The following is a 21,808-nucleotide window of genomic DNA, read 5'->3' on the forward strand; positions in this document are numbered from 1 at the left end:
TAACATCAAGAATCACATAAAAAAATGCAACTAGTACCGGATTAGCTCGGACACTTGCACTCACCATTCTCAGTTACTGCCAGTGTTTGAGCATCTCCACTCCCACATGATACATCCACAACCTTAAGCCCTTTAAGTCCTGTTACTATCATAGGGACGGTCTGATCTTCACTAGAACCTAAAGCAAGTAAAAATTAAAAAATATGGAATATACTATTAAAACTGATTAATTTAACCATTCACATGCATTCGACAAATTAAAGAATAACCCTAACAAAATAAAATTTTGGCCACAGAGCTCTCAAACAACGTTTAAATAAATATTTCTGCTTGCGTGTGTACCAGCATCCTCTAACAGACATGCTATTTCCAAAGGATGATATAGAGGCATCTGTACAAGTTTACAAAACGTTAGGACTGTGTATACTTACCATGACCCAGCCGCCCATAATTGCCACGACCCCATGTATACAGCTCTCCATCTGCAGTGATAGCCGCGCTATATGTGCTCCCACATGCAATGTGCACAATATGTTTTCCTGTCTGCTTGCCACACAATGCAGATATTAACTTGGGCTCTTCTATGGACCTGATTGGGAGAATACAGACTTTTTTGAGCACAAAGCAATAGATATGGAATAAAAGATAGGAAAGAAAACAAATTATAGAAGGTTATTTATGAAAACAATAGAATCAATGACTCATGGTATAACTTACACAGTGTCTCCATGGCCTAGTCTCCCACCATCACCGCAGCCCCATGAAAAGACCTCACCAGCTGCAGATAAGGCCAGGTAATGCTGTCCATCAGAGTGTGAGGCAATCTTCACAATATTGCGGGAAGCAAGACCTTGCACCAACTGTGGTCCCTAGCAGAAGAGGAAGCCCATAAATGCGTAAAATATATAGATGTGAAATTATAAGGAAACATAGAAAGTGAAAATGAACAGCAAAAAAATAGTTGCCACAGCTTCCTAGAATCAAGATAGAGAAGGATATTATAGTACGCAGGAATACTTTTACAATTACTTCTTACAATCTCTGTTGAGAATATTGCCTGTAAGAATCTACAAGTCAAAAGCAATATTAATCACAAAAACAAACTATACATGTCAGGAGGGGGCAAAGATACACGGAAATATTGTCCGATCACTCATTTAATAAGCATAGGCAGCATAATGCGCACACACAGCTGACGGATGCCATTCAGAGAGCACATGTGACGACCGGAAACATTTTACAATACAATATAACATTTCTAAATGCATATATGCATCTGTCAACATACCAGTGTATTATTATTGTAAGCCTGAGTGTATACTTTCCCATTCCTGGAGAGTATGAGAAAGCATTTCTCAGCACAGGCAATATGCGTAACTCCAAGATTAGCCAGAGCTTCACATTGAATCGGGCCATTCACATTGGCATAATATTTCCATCCTAATAAACCCCAGCTGATCACCTCCTGCAGTGAACCCTACGGGAAAGAAAAAACAAGGTTTGACAAGTAATTTATTTAGAAGGAATTTCATACTTGTTGGAAATATGGTAATCTTACAAAACAACACTAACCAACAAGCATAAGAATGTATTTTACTACAAGCACCAGTTGACCTGGTAATGGGTTCATAGGAAAACAAACCTTGTGTGATGTTGGCGAGCTGCATTGAGGAGGCATACAAGGAGCAGCCAAGCGGTCCAGATGAGCCATGACCACAACTGCTGTTTGCCTCAAATCAATAGCCAGGTCATTGTCTTGAGGCAAGATCAGATACCTCAGAAAGCTTTCATTTGGGCTCAGAGGGCAAGACAGTATCTAAACCACACATAGGAAAGAATAGAAATGCACAAGTGGATCAGTGAGTCTCTGACAGGTCTCACATTTTTATTTCATTTTTTTTTGTTGTTTTAATCTTTAGCTAATAAAGTTATGTTTACTGTTTTTGGATGTAATTCCCTTCCAATAATAAACAGATTACTTTAATATGCATTCTTCTATAGTTGGGGTGTCAGGGACATTTGTCTGTCTGTTTAAGACTAACATTGAGGTGTTTATCCTTTTAAAGAGTTGTATAGCAGAAATCAGAAAACTACATTGTTCCCCTAAACAAACTAAACAAATAAAAAAGGTTTAACCCCTTAATGACAAAGCCCGTACATGTACGCATTGTTTTCAATGGGTTTTGGGACTGCCCATTGTCCTTAAGGGGTTAATAATCTTGCTTTAAGAATTCTTATTCTAAGAGAAAATGGTTCATCTAAAGGGAATCAAAGGGTTTCTAAAATGATCTATCGATTACCTGTGCTTCTTTCTCCAGGTTATGGGTCTCTTTATTGCACACAATGCTCTGAAACCTTTGTAACAATGGGAGGAGAGGAGCGCTGGTTCCCTGGGCTGACCTTTCATTGTCAGTCTCCCTAGTTCCATTGTCCCAAAGCTGAAGCAGCAGCATAACAGCAGATAACATTTGGCTAGCGAACAAGAGATACATGAAATAGTTACACAAACGTTTAAGGAAATTTGCAGATGGACAAGTGTGTATTCAGGAACCAGACAACATTTTAGGAGCCAACTGGAGTTTTAAAAAGTTTTTTTCTAGCAGCAACATATATGATGCTGTAGCGATCTGGCTCCATAAAACGGAACAGCACTATATAGAATTATCTATGCAATAAAGCCGTTTATCTATGGTAAAAAATGCACTCGGACTCCTGAAGGAAATCCTGTCTTACCAGGAGTGCCGGTTTCACCCTCAAAATGCATGCTAAATTGGCACCATAACTGCTACATTGGTGCATATAACACAAACTTCATAACACTCAATGTCAGAGGCCACTAGTAAAACGAATAACAAATAAATGCAGAGAAATATAGGTATGAAGAAATTTAGGTAGTCCAAAGTGTCTGGTACATTAACACATGCAGTTAAAAACGTCAGAAAACATATTCAAAACGATTTGTGAGGACCATTTTCCTAGAATCTTTTTATCAGTTAATACTTCCTACTGCAACTGGTAGTACCATGAAAATACTCAAGGGAGTACACATTTAATAGACAAAAGCAATAACCTTCAAGGTCAGAAAATACGTACCTTAAGGTACCCCTCTGGACAGCTAGCTCAAGTAAAATTGCAAGTGCCAAGTGCTGATCTTGCAGTGGAATGTTTCCAGGACTCCGGGGGCTCTGAGCACCATGGACATCACTGTAGTAAAGACAGGAGTTACAAAGAAGGATGTTTGCTACATGTGATCAGGTAACATAAGTAACATGTATAGACAACTAGTTATTCAGTCCCTAGGCTGCTGTGACCACAAACCAATACTCTGGATAGTTCATGAACATGTATATTCAAATAAAATTACATAAGGAAATGCTAACAAACAAACAAAAAAAAACACTTTACATACAAACATCTTGATCGTTGAATCTTTAACGGCTTCATATTGTTTTCCAACACATAAGCAAAATAGTTTTAATCCAATCACACCCTTAAACACACCGACTCACCCTGTAACAGACCTTAAAAATTTGGTAGCCCTCTCTACAACTTCTAGCCAGACAGATGAAACGGTGCCCTCATCAAACAGTGTGGCCTCTGGAAGCGCTCTCAGTGCATCAAGGGATTCTTGTAACAGTTCACTGCAAAGATCAGCATCCTCACCTGGTAAACAAGAGATCAGTATGGAAAGAATAAGCGCTAGTATTATGCAAGAATACAGCTGAACATATCATGCCAATAGTTGCCATATCATGCCATATCATGAATTAAGAAACCACCAGCCTATCTAGTCTGGGCACTTTTCCTGATGTAAAGACTCAAACCTTAATCAGTCCTTGGTCTTGCCATAGATTGATAGCTTTATGCCTTTCTAATGCATATTTAAATTGTGATAATATTTCTTATCTCCTTTCCTGAAATTATGTTTGCCAGGGAGGAGACGACAAAGTAATGGACGAAACATAAACAAGTTTACAAGTTTTGCTACAAACATATCTGAATTACAACCTGGCGTGGTTGACCTGGCGTCAAATTTATTTTTTATGAGATGGCAGCCTTAAGAGTTAATATTCCCTTATCTGTTAATTTGGAAATTACTAATCCTGAATAAAGGTTGCTACCTTAAGACAAAATTGTATGGTTAAATGTTCAGGACCAATTTTTAACTCAAAGGACACATGGACATCTCTGTGTATGTGTGCCTAATCCCCAGTGCAGCACACACTGCTGGTGCAACATGATAAACATTATCTAATGTTTGCTCCACTTGTGCTGCAAGGGCAATGAACACTCACTTGTCAAGATCAGTTATACAAACGTTTCATTGACCTTTCAGAAGTAAAATGACCCAATCAAATAAGCAAGATGCTGTTCCACCTGAACTATTTACAGGGTACTCAAACATGTTACACAAAAGCATATACTTTTTGAATTGGTTATATAGATATATATATAAAAAAGACTAAAATTGACCATTTCATGTGAAAACACAAAATGAATCACTTTCATCTGATTCAATAGTCATTCTGTCTTTTGGAGCAGAGCTGCTAAGCAATATTTGCCGGTGGATGCAAGGGACTCTTCTTACCCAAGTATGCATAGATGTTATAGCTATAGTTATATGGTAGACAAACAGATTTTATGAAGGGAAAATCTTTTTGCGCTGTTGGGATGATATTGTGTAGACCTCAGTACTATGAAAGTAATATTTTCCAGGAACAGAGCACTTTTTGAAGAAAAGTTTTCAAACTCATGCTTCGTCTTAGCTTGCTGGGATTTCTCAGTCTACGTTAGCATGGTTTTAGTTTTTGCAGTAATCACATACTATAACTGTACAGTATCTATTGCCACGCAATGTTCCGTATCAAAGAATATTAAAAATAAAATAAAAAATCATTACCAGATCTCCATGCCCTGCGCAGGAATGCAAATGCAAAGGAAAGCGCAGCTCTGGAGCCAACCCTGGCAAGTCCTTCAACACCCTGGCCAACTGGACGTGAGCTGTGTACATGAAAGGTATGCTCAGAATTGTCCTCACTGCAAAGGATGAAGTCACTTATTTCAGAAACAAAGGATAAGGGACAAGAAAATTGGAAAGAGAGACAACGGCACTCGCAATATACGGTAACAATAAAGGCTCTAGCCGCATGTTTCTACATCATGGCATAGAATTGTTGATTACACTTAATATTAAACTACTAAAAATATAGAACTTGCATTGCTATTCTGTATTTTGAAATTCATTAACAGCATTACAGGCAGTGGCCTATGCTGGCCTAGGCCAACTAAGCATAGGATGGTAGGTCCAAGAGGGCAGCACAAAACAAGGGAGGGGGGGGGTCGACAATCAGTTCCCAAATATCAGAGTGCACTCCTTACTTAAAGGCCCGGCTGAAGAGATCAGAGACCTCACTTGTAAGTGGCCTAATACATATGTATGGAGAGCTATGTCTAGCCTGCAAAGCATGTGGTATCTGTACAGAACCCAGAGAATAGTAGTTGGGTCAGGCCTAGCGTTTTCCGCTGATTACGAGTCACAACTCTTTCTAAATTTAAGCATAGTAAAAAATTACAGCACAAAAAGGATGTCTGGGAGCGGACAATATGGAAAATTCCCTTTCAATTTCATTACCTTTTCTTTTCAGCAGAAGGCACAGGGACACTGGTACTTTTCCATTTTGCTTTGACATTGTACTGAAATACTGTCCTGTTCAGTGCAATAAAATAGCGTTCTAGAATCACCAGTCTTTGCTTTAACCTAATTGCAGATAGTGTGGTTGTGGCTGTCTGCACTGCAAGCGATTGTTGCTCCTTCACAAGTACAGAGAGGCATTCTTTCAGCTCATTCACATCTGTAATTAAAGAGATACACACATCAATCTTTATTAGAACCATTTTCCAAAATGTAACAAAGAAATTACAGTTGGGAACACAAAGCAAATAACCGCATTAATATATAGTATGCACTATATATATATTTCACACACACATATACATCTTCATTAGTGTAAATTACATACAATTTGTTACATATAGACATTTGCACCAGGCACTTTTTCAGTATAAATGTTCAGTGTCTAGATGTCCAGACCTGTTACAATGCTCTCGTCTCACTCCCCTTCCATTCACTTTTTTGCTGTCTGTCAGGACTATTGTTGCTTCGTTGTACTCTTTTACATCAATTTATAAATGACTGTTGTGCTGTGTCATGATCGTAGTCAATGCTTCCACATATTACAGTTATAGGGATAAACCTTCCCACTTTTACTTAAAAGCATCTCATCAATAACATGGCATTTCTATGAATTTTTCTACAATGACCACACACTGACAGAACACCCTTTCAAGTAAAAAACAGGCTTCCTGTACAGTTCTTAACTCACAGAAATCATTAAATCAGTTGACACTATTTAGATGTAGAGATACTGATATATTCCATCAAATCCAAACCTAGATATATATACTTTAAATAAACATGCGGCTGTACTACTTTATTTGGATCAAAGCACATAAGGTCATCTGCCACATGCAGGTGTGTTGCCGTGACAGATGAGCTTACCTGCGTTGGCCATTTTATTTAATGTCTTTCTGAAGCAATGGTCTCCAGGGCTGCATAAAGTATTGTAAGACAGGTCTCACCAATAGAGTTAAACTCACCAAGAGTTTTGGCCATAAATCCAGCAGAATGTTGAATGCAGCAATGTATTCTGATGTAGGGAAGCAAGACCATGGGGGCCCATATCCCCTACAGCATAATTGGGCCTGTTACAGGGGAGACCTTTAACCTGACCATCTGACCCAGTTACAGTATGGCCACATGTGCTGTGCCTTTAAGAGACGGAGCACTGCGTTGGAGGATGGCGTACGTGGAGTGGGCAACACCAGACGTAAATAAGTCTCTAGTTCTCTAAACACTATCTGTTACAAGTTTCAACATACGTTATAACTATATAACTAATCAAATATATAAAAATAAGCAAATCATAAGTAGCATAATTGTTCTTATATACACTGCTCCTCAAAAAAGTTTATAATTAAGATGCTAATCAAGGCCATTGTAAAGTAATTAAAGGTTAGTTACTCTCTACAGATCTGAGACATCACACAACAAAACTGATCTTATGGCTGATCCAGCCTGAATAATCATTCATATGAATTAGTAAGGAATCGTTCGAGCCGACATAATAATATCGGCATGCAAATCTCAGAATGACTTCCGGGGAGAAAAAATATGGCAAAGGTCCAGAGACATAAAAAGACATGTTGTGGCACCCCGTCACACTGATCTATAAATAATGCCCTCCAGGAAAGAGTACAGCAATGGCACAACACACAGTCAACAAGACATTTGAAAGTATTATACTAACAAATCCTCTATTTTAGGGCATGTAAAGTGTTGGTGTGTATTCTATAAAACACAACATGCTTCTTACAATTTTGGCTGTTACTATTATTAATCACTGATTTACATCATGCCATTACATTACATAGAGCTCTACATTGTCCAAGTGAGACCTACAAAAGTAGTGCATCACTTAACAGTTTGTGCAGGAACCTTTCAGTAACTACAATCAATCTTATAAATCGGGAAAGTCTAAACTACCTACATGCTAGACTGCTTTGCATCCACACCGTAACACAGAAATGTCAAACGAACATTTTCATCACACCAGACTTTAGTATATAAAATATTTTAATGCGTAATGGTAGTGTACAATAAATCCGTGCACAGTGTGCACTTCATTATGCATGTAACTACATTATTGTATTTTATTGTATGGGATCTGCTGCAAGATCAGCCACTAAGCGCATTGTGAGTATATTATGCTTATGTCTTTATTTGCATGTAACTAAAAAACCTACATTATTATTTGCATCGTTTTTAGTAAGACTTCGAAACAGAGAAAGTGACAGCAGATAAGAACAAATCGGCCCATCCAGTCTGCCCAACTTCTGAATACTTTCCTTAGTCCCTGGTCTTATCCTACATTTAGTTTATGCCTATCCCATGCTTGTTAATACAGTGAAGACTTTTAAGCACTGTATTCTACTGGAAGGCTATTTTATGCATCCACTATCCTTTCAGTAAAGTAATATTTCCTGATGTGACCTTTAAACCTTTGCCCCTCTAGCTTAAGACCATGTCCTCTTGTTTTACGGATCTCTGAGGTACCCCACTAGTAACAAGACCTTGCTCCGAATACACTCCATTGACTACAACCCACTGTCACTCAGTCACTGCCTAATCCATTCAACAATATTGTGATTGCAGAGATCTCAGTTTATTTATAAGTCTATGTGTATACAGATACGCAATGTCTACTGCACCACCTTGATCAATTACTGAGGTAAACCCATGTTGTTTTTGATCTTGAAATCCATGTGACCTTAGATGTACCATAATCATATCCTTTAACAGTTTCCATTAATTTCCCCACTACAGATGTAGGACTTACGGTCCTGTAGTTGCCCGGCTCCTTCCTACCGCCTTTCTTGTGAATGGGCACAACATTTTCTAATTTCCAATCCCCTGGGACGACTTCCGTTACCAATATTTAACCACACAGACTGATGATCACTAGATCCCAAACTTTCACCTACAGAAATATCAGTTAACACTAAATCCAATATGGCCTCCTTACGAGTTGGCTCTACAACTACTAGTTTTAGAGATAATCCCAGTAGGGAGTTTAGAAGATCTGCTCTCCGGGCACAACCAGCTATTTTAGTTTTACAGTTTACATCAGGAAGATTAAAGTCACCCGTAACTATAACTTCCCTTTTCACAGTCATTTTAGCTATTCCCTCAATTGGTAGATTATCTACCCCTTCTACTTGTCCTGGGGGTCTATAAATCACTGTACTTTTTCCAAGTTATAATGTAACCCAAACTGACTATGTTCTCCTCACCAACTTGCATTAGGTTAGATTTTGTGTTATTTTTCACATATAGGGCCACCCCCCCTTCCTTGCCCTTTCTATATAAAAAGAGTACCCCGGTATTGCTATGTCCCAATCATTTTTCTCAGTAAACCATGTCTCAGGAACAGCCACTATATCAACATTCTCAGTTGCCACTACTGTTACAAGTTCATGGATCTTATTTCCTAAACTGCAAGCATTTGTAGACATAACCTTTAGCTTGTCATTTAACACACATGCTGCAAGTGCTTTCTGTCCTTGTTTTGGGGGCCAAAACATCTAATATCTGTACAGACTAAGCCCCCAGATCCACCCACCTGGTTACTAACTAAGGCACCTTCCCCTTCTATACCGTCTAGCCCAGTATTTACCCCCCCCCCAGTCCTAGTTTAAAATTTCCTCCAACCATCTGGTCATTCTCTCCCTGAGCAAAGCTGACCCTCTTGCATTCAGGTGCAATCCATCATGACTATAGATATACCCCAAAGCAAAATCCGCCCAGCGCTCTAAAAACCCAAAGCACTCTTTCTTACACCAGCGTTAACCTTGTAAGTGTGCAAGATCTTAGGCCTCTTCTTCTTTTGCACCAGCAGACCTAACCTTATAGAAACATAGAATTTGATGGCAGATAAGAACATTTTGGCACATCGAGTCTGCCACCTGTCATGTTATAGTGATTTTTCACTATGGAAATCTCTAGGTGCTCTATAAATAAATGGAATGTAATTGCTCTGGTGTAAAACACATTGGCTTTTTCTTCTTCATCTTCAGTCTATACAATTTCTCATAAACCTACATGCAAGTATGGTATTTTGCCTTCATTGATAATTACCCTGTATTTAAGCACATATGATGCACAGATAGCTATTATTATTAAAATTTCCATTAAGAGTTGGCCTAAATATCATAGCACACATAGCATTTCTCTTACATCTAATACAGTATACAATTTAATACAAATTAACTCATCATTCAATATCATAGTAACAATGATAATGGATATTGGGAGACTGATAACAGGCCAACTGCACCGGGTGTGCTCGATACTTTGCACAGAAACTGTCTGATAACTCTCCAAACTGAAGAAAGTGTGAAGATTCTCTTCAGCTGAGCAAGCATCTGTCTAGGTATAATTTCAAGTGCCACATGAAAGGGATATCCTGTGCCTGTTTGGCATTGCTAAACAGATCTGTGTTTATGGCCAGCTTAATCCTATAAGTGAGTATGGTACTGTGACAGCGAATGCAAAAAACAGCAATGCTGCTTTTTGTTTTTTGTTTTTTTTGAATTCTCACTTCTTCCCTTCATCAGCAAGCACAACCCAAAACCTATATATCAACAATTAGCTACTTATCAATAGGGGAGAGGCAACCTAAAGACAAGGAATAACCACATAGATGCAGAGAACAGGAGTAAATATGGTTGCTCCAATGAAAAGCGTATTAAAGTGGCCATTCTATAATGAGTTGTAAAGTGTGGGATTTTGGAAAATTGACAGATACAATTTAAAAGGATTAACAGAGCAATTCAGCAGTATAAGTTTATTATTTTATTAGAGTATGTGTAGGGCAGCATGTCTCCACTGATATACAAGGTTTGAAGTGCTTTTCCAAAAAAAGAACATGTGGATTACCTGGTTGTCTGCCCCACACCCAGCTGTCCATAATAGTTTTGGCCTTATAGTTTGGTGCTGGTACATCATCTTCCTCTTTTTTCTCTTTGTCGTTCTGATCTTCCTTTTTTGTGCTGCTTTGAGGATCATTAATGTCGTCTACAAAACATATACATACATACACAATGAAGATGATTACATATTTACCAACAACAGAGTAAGACACACACCATTGTCCATATGTTAACAAAAAAAAAATTAAGGCTCCAAAGCCAGCTCCTCAAAAGGGACATAAAAGGAAAACGAAGACAAAAAAGGAATAAAAGCAAAAATATTGTTCCATGTAAGAAGAGATAACAGCTGTTTGTCCACTTAACAAGGGGGCTGACTAGAGATATATTTTTATCAAGAGTGTAGTATATTGATGAAAGCAAGTAGTTTGATATATATAGATGCTAAAACCACTATGTGTATTAGCAAACACCCAAAGAGGAACAGCACATGTAATGATGCCAGGACAGAAAATAAGCTGGCACACTGATCTCTTTCAGTCAAACTGAAACAATCTCAAAAACAACCAAGCTTAAGAAAAGTTGATAATATGGACACTCACATATCACTTTCAACCAAATAGCACTCAAGGCTAAGCAAAAGTTGAAACACATACATGTGAGACAGTACGAAACACAGGCTCATGCCTTAAAAGTGAAATCCCATAGAAGAAGCAGAACATACAATAACAGATTAACTTGGTTTTGGTTCATTTTGCTCCAATAAATGGCCTTTATCTGCACACCTGGATCTGAATGCGATATTCTAAGTGTCTTTTCCTGTTACTGTTGTGCTAGTAGCATGGGACCATACCACCCTGCTAAAGGTTTGCCTTCTGTGTGTTGATAGGAGTGCTTATGGCAGTTTTAGTTATTTTTCCTGTGAGGAAATTGATTGTGAGATTTTCACAACTGTGATACCAGTTCCATTATGTATGAGACCACCATTACATCAAACTTTTACAAACAGGAAAAAAAAGTTTGTGCTTTGTTTTTCTAAGCCTAGAACTTTCATGATTGCAAAGTGAAAAAAGGATCAAGGGTTATGAGCAAATACATCCTGTTTCAGAAATAAAGAGGACAATTCTAAGAAATAGGAGAAAAAGCAAATAAGAAGGCCTGCCTTTACCTTTCCTTGAAGCAGGTTCTACACTTTGTGACAAGTCGTTCCCAGAATAAACAATCTCACCATCTTTCACCATTTCGTTCCATAGGCTGCAAAACCCATCTCGTGTAAATGCAAGCTGTGGGAAAACAAAATCCAAGTGAACTATGAAAAGCATGGCATTAAGTACATTTTTCCTGGAAAAATATGTGGCTTTTTATAGTCCTTGATAAGCCTTATATATTATACGTATGCATTATAAGCAAAACAGTTTTATTAAATATTAGTAAAATCACCAAATATACACAATTGCCATCTTCCTAAGTGAAAGCTTCTTGGAAAACAGAGAGGGACCCATTATTTTGTAGATTTATTTATATTGTATGTTAGCAACTAGGTTCAACAAGAAGAAAACTAGAAGTTACTATGTGTTTTATAAAGAGAAACCACCGCCAACCAACATATTATGAAACCAAGATACCTAGCTAAAATAGTTAAAAGACTAAGATCACATATAGTATTAGTTTCCATTTATCTTTCTCTCGTAGAGAAAAGAACTCTGCTTAACGTAACGTTCCAACAAAGGGACATTTTCCAAACTTGGCATTGACAGGATAAGTGTCAAGAATCAAGTGTCAGTGGGCCTTAAAACAGTTAGGAACGGCTTAGTATAAAGCTAGAGCATTTTCAAACATCAATACTTTTCGACTGATCTCTCTGCCAAGAAGGAATAACAGATCAGAAAGTGTTCCGCTATAGCTGCTGCACATGTCCATTCTCAATATGAAGCCACTGCCGGTACTTTAGAAGCATCATGTAACTCACTTCTTCAACGCCACGGCAAATAGTATAACTATTGGTCCTCAATACAAGATAACGTTAATGTATACGTTCAACTACATTCACAACAAACAGAGGCACTTAGTGCAGACATCACAAGCTCCTAACGAGACATGATTTTTTGGGGGTTTTTTTTTTACCAACAATACAAGCACAACTTATAGCAAACTGAACTATAGATCTATGTAAAGTAAAAAAAATTAAAAATCAACATCTGGTAGGGTATTGCCTTGCGAATGAATATCAGGGTGCTTTCAACCCCCTGTAACAAAGGTCCCTTGGCACAAAACTAAGAAAGTAAAAAGGAAGTAACTAAGAATACTGTTTACAAACTCCTTAGCTGAGCTGAAGCAAAACAAACTTAAGGAACACTGCATATTAGGTTTCCAAACAATTTTATTTGTAGTATGTTTTGGAAAACCGATACCAATATCGCTGGTCACTATAAGCATTAGATATCTTTATAAGCTAAGCAAAGCTAGATAGTCTTACAGACCAACTGTGATTACATAGAAATCCTTGTGCAAAATGATAAACACGGTATAGTTACCATGCAGATCAATGGCATGTTTGTGCTTTACTAGCACCATAAAAAAGTCTTTACAGACATTTTTACACCCTTTTTTAGTCCATAAACAGACAAAGGGGGTAACTAAGCCATAATCAAACATTTCATTTCAACTTTTCATTGCTTTACTACTCCAAGTTTTTAGTTTAAAAGAATACCGGATGACACAGACTCAATGCTTATGGTTCCTATACCTGTGAAGGTGTGCTGTGGTATCCGACACCAAGACACTAGTAGCAGATCCTTTAAGTCCTGTAAGCTGCAAGGTGGGGAATCCATGGATACTCCAGGTAAGCGACGCAGCCCCATACACAATAAACCACAATGCACTGCGTGTTCTGACACCTTTCTATCAGAATCAGCATTAACTTTTTCAGCAAGGAGAGGGGGTAGATAGTGAGGAGGGAGGTAGTAAGAATATTGAAATAAAAAGAAACATATAGGGGAGATTTAATGAGGAGGAGAAATAAAGGTGGCATTTCCCATATGTGCAATCTGGGTGCTGGAGCAAGTCCTGTGAGTGCAATATGGGTGCTACGGCTGGCCTTGGGTTTGCAACCATGGTACTCATGGTATTATGTGCATTGTCACTTGATTGCACTCAGGTAGTTTTCTGTTTGTTTTTTTATTCTTTGTTAATACCATGAATCAATGTTCATAACCTTAATTCTGCATTCTGAAAGGCCAACCTTTCATAGTTTCTTCTACCTGGTTCTTTTACATACTTAAATTGACCCTTCATAATGTTTCATTATTGGACACAATACAGCTACTGGTGTAAAAATTAGGAAAGCTTGAACAAATAACCCAGCACATAAAATTAAAAATATTTATATACTGATGTGGTATTGGGAGTTATGCTGCACCACCGTCAGTGTCTGGCTCAGTATATAGTGATGGGAGATATGCAGTACCACCATCTATCTTGCTATAATGATGATACACTGTACACCCCTGGGTGTCTGGATCACTAACGATAATGATAGGAACTAAACTGTTGAGGTATATCACCATCAGGTTCAGAGTATAATATATATCAGGCTCAGTACATTGATGGGATTTGTGCTATACCACCCTCAGTGTCAAAATGTGAATAAATGACTGTGTTTGGGGAAGAATGTTTCATATTTATTATATTTATTTTTTTTACTCTGCGGTGCTAATATCATTTTTTCCTCAAAATTACCTCTGTATACATATAGTGGGGGCACAGTTGCGCAAAAAGAGCTAGCTACTGATTTGCCCCTCTTGCTCAGCTACCTCTTTACAAATTTAGTGTAATGCTGTTTGGAAAGTAAAGGTATCACTGATGACCTGTTTGGGCCCAAAATGGCACTGACAAGCTGTTTAGCGACAAAGCTGTGGTGAGTGAGTGACATGTTACATGGTGAAGTCAGGGGCCCAAAGTGGTAGAGTAGAAAAAGGATGTGGTTAGAGGGTTTATGTTTGTTAAGGTGAGGAGTTAGGAATATTGCCACACCGACAGAGGGGTGGTGCCAAAAAATGGTTGCACCCAGGCGTCAGTGACCCTAGGCTCAGCCCTGTTATTGAGGTAACACAGGGAACTTGTTTCCCCATAATTAAAGCAGATCTGTGAGTTCTCCCTAAACGCATAGGCTGCTACCTATCTCAGCTTCCATTAAATGAACCTTTATATTGATATATTGGAAAATAGCTGCACTGACAAACAAAAAACACCAATATAAGTAGATTTTAAAAAATTACTTAGTCTAAAAGTTGTGACAACAGAAAACGTCTTCTAGCAGCCCGGATAAAAGAGGTAAGCATTAGAAGAATAAAAAAGCAGCATGGCATGGCAGACATGTGTGCCAGAAACAGAGGGAATATAATTTAATGAAGTCAATGTTGCACAGTGCCGTAAGCAGCCAAGAGATGCTAGGTAATAAAGTTGAGAGCTGTGAACCTATTATTTAGCAGGGGACAGATCATTATCCGCTTTAGCGAATGTGGCCTCCTTGGTATGTCTGGAGCTTGAAGATGGCACAGTATAAAGTCAAGTCAGGTGGACTTAATATTAAATCATTTTAGTCCTAGCAAAATAACCAGAGGCCATCAACCACAACATCTTCCACAAGTGAAAACCACAGAAAACGTAACAAGCTATTAAGATTTATCGTTTAGAGGTCAAGTAATGTAATAATACAAGTCTACAGGAAGAGAGTCTTATACATTTCTGCCAAATCATATTAATATTTCAAAAAAACTAGTTCAATGCTATTGGAATGTCAACAGTGCAAGTGGCAAGTGATGTTTACATCAACTTCAGAGGCTTCTGTAAATATACATGAAATGTTTTCATGAGGAGACAGCCATGTGAAGTAAAAATGACTAAGAAATGTACAATTCATGTTTACCTGCAAGTCTGTTTTCAGCCATTTTGAATCAAACCTTGATTGCGCAACCAGGCTGAATGTATCAGAAGACGACATTTTGTTTGATGTTGCCAGCCTAGAATTAAGAAAAGAAAGATTTGGATAAGACAATTTCAACAACACTTTTAAAGATCAGGTGTTTGATGGTTTCCTAAAGAAAAACACATGTTCCATGTTAGCAATACCCGGATTTCATATGTGTGTATTCATTTTGTTAATTCTTGGTAGTCAGCCTGTCTAAGGCCATAAGGTTAAATCTGTATAAATCTGGTATTTGCAGTAAATATAACTTTACAATAAAATATAAGTACTTGCAACATACAAATCTTTCAGTAAGGGGCAAAGTCATTTTTTTTTAAATGATGCTTTTTATCCTCCTCACTGCAAACCAAATGGAGTACTTTAAAGCACTATTTAATTATGCAAGAGCAATATGTGCATCTGTTTCTCTCCCACAAGCCAACCCATGTACCATTACTAGGGAAGAAGAGACTGGACAGGAACAATTACCAGAACGTCAAATAAGATACAAAGAGGTCACACTTGCCAGATGCGCAAAGCCTGAAATGAGATCTTACTAAATTATATGTAACGTGTGTTACAGACCCCAGAATTTAGACACAATGGGTACAGTTGAATTGTAACAAATGATTTGTTTGTGCACATTATGGCAATATTGTACCAGTTTGTGTATATTTCAAAACGCAAAGAACCATGGTAAATTGCTCAACAGGCATTTCTAACATCAGCACAACAGCATCAACAATCTGATTGCCCTAGATTTCATTAAACATCAGGCTGAGGGGTCCCAGTGCTGATCAGAAAAAGTCACAATACACATTCTCAAGTAAGAAGCCTCCAGGGCCTACACATACAGTTACACTTTCAGTAAATGCAAATATATATTTTTTTAATTAAACAATTTTTAAATGATGCGCAATTATATACTTAGAGCAGAGCCAACATTTTGTTTCCTCCCTTCTCTCCTCCAAATACTCTTATCGACGGGTTACTCTCACCAACACACAGGCACACACACCGTTCTCCTCGCAGCTACATAACTTTTTTTGCGGATGCTAAACTTGCATAAATATTTTTTTTTCCCATAAAGGAACAAAAAGAAATTAGGTTAGCATTTTGGGTATTCGACACAATTAATATTTTTGGTATGCTCCAGCATACCTACGTTTGCATGGACATAATTTTTACTAATGCTTTACTCTGATTTGATGTGAAATACTAGCCAACATATCTTATTTAATTAAATACCGTATTTGCTCGATTATAAGACGAGGTTTTTTTCAGAGCAAAATATAATTGGGGTCGTCTTATAATCAGACCTCAAATAGGTCCGTCTATGAGACGACTAAGATCCAGATCCCCCGCAGCTGCAAGGGACCTGGATCCTCCTGTCCCCCGGCCCCACTTACCAGTGCATCTGAGTCCCCGGTGTGCAGCCGGCTGTCAGAGATCAGAGTTCCCCGCACCCGGGGAATTCTCTCTGACAGTCGGGGGTTGTCGGCGCGATGGACGCAGACAACCCTGCTGCTAGCCACACCTCCTTCCGGCTGCAGCGTAAGTTGTCTGCGCGAATCGCGTAGACATCTACACGCTGCCCCGGCTGCACACCGGGGGCCCAGATGCACTGGTAATAGTCAGACCTATTTGAGGTCTGATTATAAGACGACCCCAATTATAAGACGAGGGGTAGATATCTACACGCTGCCCCGGCTGCATGACAGGGGAGTCAGAAGCACCGGTAAGTTTGGGGGGGGGCAGGGGAGTGTTAAATGGGGGGGCATAAGGCATTTCTGGAGGCAGAGTGTTCTATGAAATGCCTTTTAACCCCCTTAATGCCACTCTGCCTCCAGAAATGCCTTTTTTAACCCTCTATACGCCACTCTGCCTCCAGAAATGCCTTTTTAACCCTCTATACGCCACTCTGCCTCCTGAAATGCCTTAAACATATGGCACTCTGCCCCATAATATGCCTTTTAACCCCCTTAATGCCAGAGTGGCATATAGGGGTATAAGGCATTTCTGGAGGCAGAGTGGCACATAGGGGATCAAAAGGCATATCGTGGGGCACAGTGGCATATAGGGTTAAAAGGCATATCACAGGGCACAGTGGCATATAGGGGGTATAAGGCATTTCTGGGGCAGATGTGCATAACAGGGGGGGGGGGACAGGTTGGAAAATAGAAGGAAATAAAACCAAAATATTTTTCTCAATCATAGCTTGTATTAACCCCTTCGCGACCTTTGCCGGTTCAGGACCGTCATGACAAGAAGGTCACTAAATGACCTTTGACGGTCCTGAACCGTCAAAAAGTTAAATAAGCTTAGAAAGTGATCAAGGATCACTTTCTTCGCTTAAACGGCCTTGCTGCAATGCCTCGATGTCGAGGCATTCAGCAAGGCCGAGATCGGCATCGGGGGCCATGTCTGGCCCCTCCCCGGGGCGTCAACAGCCGCCATACATTGTATGGCGGCGGACGCCCGTTTTAAAAGCGTTTAGGAGGCGATCAACGATCGCCTCCTAAACTTAAATGGTGTCGCTGGAATGCCTCGATCAGGAGGCATCCAGCGACACCAAACACTTACCTTTAGGTGGGCTGTGACCGCTCCGGAGAGCGGTCACAGCCGCAGCTGCCGGTGATCTTCGCCATCAAGTAAGATGGCGGCGGCCCGGGAACTACAACAATAAAGACGAAAAAGTTCGCTAGAGGGTCTCCAGACCCTCTAGAGAACTGGCTCCACTTGCTGGTTGAATACAGGTACTGCATTCAACCATGCAAGTCAATGGAGCCCAGCTTTCTAATCACTATGTGATTAGTAAAATATTCAAAAAAAAAATAAAAAATAAAAAAATGGAAAAAAAAAAAATGTGCTAACATTTAAAAATAATTATGCAGTGATGTCACTAGATGAACCATCCAGTACCAGCACAATGTGTAAAAAAAATATAAAAAAGTATTAAAAAAATAAAAAAAATAAAAAAATAAAGTTTATTATTTTGAGCAAGTGCTAAAATTTCTCAAAAATCTCAGAGTTAAAATAAAAGCACTTCAAATACCCAAGGGGTGTCTAATATATAAAAAAAATGGCTGATGGGGTAAATTGGAGTGGCCTAGCTCACAGATAGGGCATAGGTACAGACTGACCAAAATGGAGAAAAAAAGCCCACTTCCCAAATGTGGCATTTTAAATCTCAAACAACCCGACAAACCCATGCATGTCGGGTATCACTGCACTCAGGAGATGTTCCTGAACACATATTGGGGGGTTGTTTGACAGTGACATATACCAGAACCTGTATATCTATAACTAAAGTACAATTTGTGTGAAAAAAAATTACTATTACAAAGTTTGACAAAGTGTAGTTCTATAATTGGTGCATGGAAAGGGTTAAAATAACAGCATTCGGAATACCCTGGGGTGTCTAGTTTTCCAAAATATATGGTTTGAATGGGTTAAATTGAGTTAACCGGCTTCAAAGATATTCCAAAGAGGAGATGGAGGCAGAATGACCAAATGACCACCTGGATTACGCATGCCCCAAAAGTAGCCTTTTACCAGCCAAACAATCTGACAAACCCATGCATGTGGGGTATCGCTGTACTCAGGAGATGTTGCTGAACACACATTGGGGTGTTGTTTGATAGTGACATATACCAGAACCTGTATATCTATAACTAAAGTACAATTTGTGTGGAAAAAAAAAATAAAAAAAATTACTATTACAAAGTTTGACAAAGTGTAGTTGTATAATTGGTGCATGGAAAGGGTTAAAATAACAGCATTTGGAATACCCTGGGGTGTCTAGTTTTCAAAAATATATGGTTTGAGGGGGTTAAATTGAGTTAACCGGCTTCAAAGATGTTCCAAAGAGGAGATGGAGGCAGAATTACCAGATTTGTTAAAAAAGATTTGGAAATCATAAAACGCTGCTTGTACTTATTGCCCTATAACGTACAAAAAACAGCAAAAAAACATAAAAACATTGGGTATCTCTAAACTCAGGACAAGTAGTAGAATCTATTTAGCTAGTTTTTTTACTTGCTTTTTTAGGTGAGTAAAAGATTTTTCAAATAAAAGTCATAAAATGTCTTTTTTTTCAATTTTTCACCATGTTTTTTTTATTTTTTTTTATAGTAAATAAGATGATACGATCAAAATAATGGTATCTGAAGAAAGCCCATCTTGTCCTGAAAAAAACAATATATAACTTATGTGGGTACACTAAATGGGTGAGGAGAAAATTACACCTGAACACAAGCACCACAAAAGTGTCAAAACAGCCTCGGTCCCACAGGGTAGAAAACGAAAAATGAGCCCGGTCCTTAAGGGGTTAAAAAAAAAAATAGTTTACATGAATTAACATTTACTTGTAAAACTTTTTTCCTATAGGGTCGTCTTATATTAAGGCTTTTTCTTTTTTTCCTAAATTAATATTCAGATTTGGGGGGTCGTCGTCTTATAATCGAGCAAATACGGTAACTTGCACATATTTTCATAATGTAGTAGTAGTAGTATTGCAACTTACTGAAACTATTTCACCTTCACCGTTAGTATAGAACATTACAGAAACTGTGCAGGGACCACCGAAACAGCAAAACTATGTAACAAAGTTGGTTATAAAACAAAGTGCTAACCCTGTATTACTAAAACAATGTGATGTAGTGCAATATATAATTTCAACTCTTTCTATTCATTATCACGAAAGGGCACATCAATGTTTTCTAGGAGAGAGCCAGGGATGCCTCTTGTAATGTATAGCTTGGACACATACAATAGGACTATCATAATTGTACAGTATACAAACACACTAGGATGCAACAAAGAAGTAAACAATGCAAAAACAAACTACAGATAAAGCAAATAAATCCGTAAATTAATACGTATTCAAAGCAACAATAGTTGCACACACATTTAGAAAGCAATGCCATGTCAGCCCTATGGAATATAATGGTGCTAAATAAACAAATAATAATAAATAATAATAATAATAATAATAATACAGGGTCCCGACAATGATTTCCTTGACAAAACAAACTTGTTACTTTTACGTTATAAACTGAAAAAACAAAATCTAAGGACCTGATTAATTCCAGAAAAGGGACACGAAAACTATGAACTAGCCAATGACTGCAGGACCTGTATAAGCAGACACAATATAAAGCTGTACGTTTATTTATGGCACACTAATTGATATAGACATACAGAAAAATACAGATTTATATGCCTTTACTTGCAAGGTTATACAAAAGACAGATAAAATATAGATAGTGTGTTACATCCTTTTAACACTAAATCAACTTAACAAAATAAATCTAATACAAAGCAGCCAGACTATAAATCAAGGTATTAAAAAATCATGTGTATATTTTACATACAAAAGGATACCCCAACCGTCCCTATTGTATACAATTTGCATGGCTAAAGCACTGTATACATGCATAAGCATGCACTCACACATATACAGGATAGCATACATAATAATACTCATTACACCTGCTTCCATATCCTTACATTTTACAGCACACTAGATATAGGAAGGAAAGCATGTAGATCAGGACAGAAACCGAGTTCTAGTAACACCCAAATCAACATTTTATTTATTAATTATTATTATTATTGGTTACACACATAAACGTATATCCGCGTCTAATAATCAAGTGTATGTATTAAGCCGTCTCCCTAGGCCCGTTATGTGTAGGTATATTTGGCAAATACAATTAACAACAGACCCGTGCGCATATATTTACACATACCCCGGTTGGTTGTCAATGTGTGTGTGTTTTCGTACACATAACGAACACACACAGAAATAGCAGAACGCCTCTCCCTCCCCTTTATGTAGTAATAACACCACCTCTCACCTGCTACGACCGTGCAGCTGCCCACTGTGGGCGAAGCGCCCACCCCCTGCGGGTCACACACACAAAACCGGGCACTGCAGGTACCAATACACCCGTCAGGATCAAACGCCCGCTGCGGGCAACACAGGAAGCACAAAATGTAGCCTTTAGCTGTGTGTCCAATCAGCTTGCAGCTTTCGTTGACCTCGGCAAATCCCAGCGAACCAGGGGGCGGGACATCCTTTTCGTTTTGCTAGGATGCAAAGGAACGGGAGAAGGGGGGGTGATGTCATATCAGAGGGGATCACGTGACGTGCCAGGGACCGATTTTATGTACCGATCTGAGGTCTGGGTGTCGCTTCCACTCGATTCAATGTGCTGTTTATTATGTTGTTACAGTACATGTCCATGCGGTAAATAGATTATATCGTATCTGCAATAGATGCGTTATTTTAAA

The 21,808-nt window shown here is 38.5% G+C and overlaps 1 protein-coding gene across 1 annotated transcript in view; it reads right to left on the minus strand.

Annotated features, from left to right (window-relative positions):
• The window catches only part of HERC2 (HECT and RLD domain containing E3 ubiquitin protein ligase 2), a 69,148-nt gene extending 47,603 nt beyond the window's left edge, over nucleotides 1-21,545 (minus strand). Inside the window, exons 1-14 of the mRNA XM_053455196.1 lie at nucleotides 21,373-21,545; nucleotides 15,473-15,566; nucleotides 11,714-11,828; nucleotides 10,556-10,693; nucleotides 5,633-5,852; nucleotides 4,901-5,001; nucleotides 3,510-3,663; nucleotides 3,094-3,204; nucleotides 2,301-2,472; nucleotides 1,643-1,816; nucleotides 1,289-1,477; nucleotides 718-869; nucleotides 432-589; nucleotides 65-178 (exon numbers count right to left, since the gene is read on the minus strand). Of these exons, the coding sequence (XP_053311171.1) occupies nucleotides 65-178; nucleotides 432-589; nucleotides 718-869; nucleotides 1,289-1,477; nucleotides 1,643-1,816; nucleotides 2,301-2,472; nucleotides 3,094-3,204; nucleotides 3,510-3,663; nucleotides 4,901-5,001; nucleotides 5,633-5,852; nucleotides 10,556-10,693; nucleotides 11,714-11,828; nucleotides 15,473-15,547 (1,873 nt within the window). The 5' untranslated portion in view covers nucleotides 15,548-15,566; nucleotides 21,373-21,545. The remainder of the gene's footprint in view (nucleotides 1-64; nucleotides 179-431; nucleotides 590-717; nucleotides 870-1,288; nucleotides 1,478-1,642; nucleotides 1,817-2,300; nucleotides 2,473-3,093; nucleotides 3,205-3,509; nucleotides 3,664-4,900; nucleotides 5,002-5,632; nucleotides 5,853-10,555; nucleotides 10,694-11,713; nucleotides 11,829-15,472; nucleotides 15,567-21,372) is intronic.
• Nucleotides 21,546-21,808: the final 263 nt, after the last annotated feature.

The sequence above is a fragment of the Spea bombifrons genome, chromosome 2 (assembly GCF_027358695.1).
Source record: "Spea bombifrons isolate aSpeBom1 chromosome 2, aSpeBom1.2.pri, whole genome shotgun sequence".
Lineage (NCBI taxonomy): Eukaryota > Metazoa > Chordata > Amphibia > Anura > Pelobatidae > Spea > Spea bombifrons.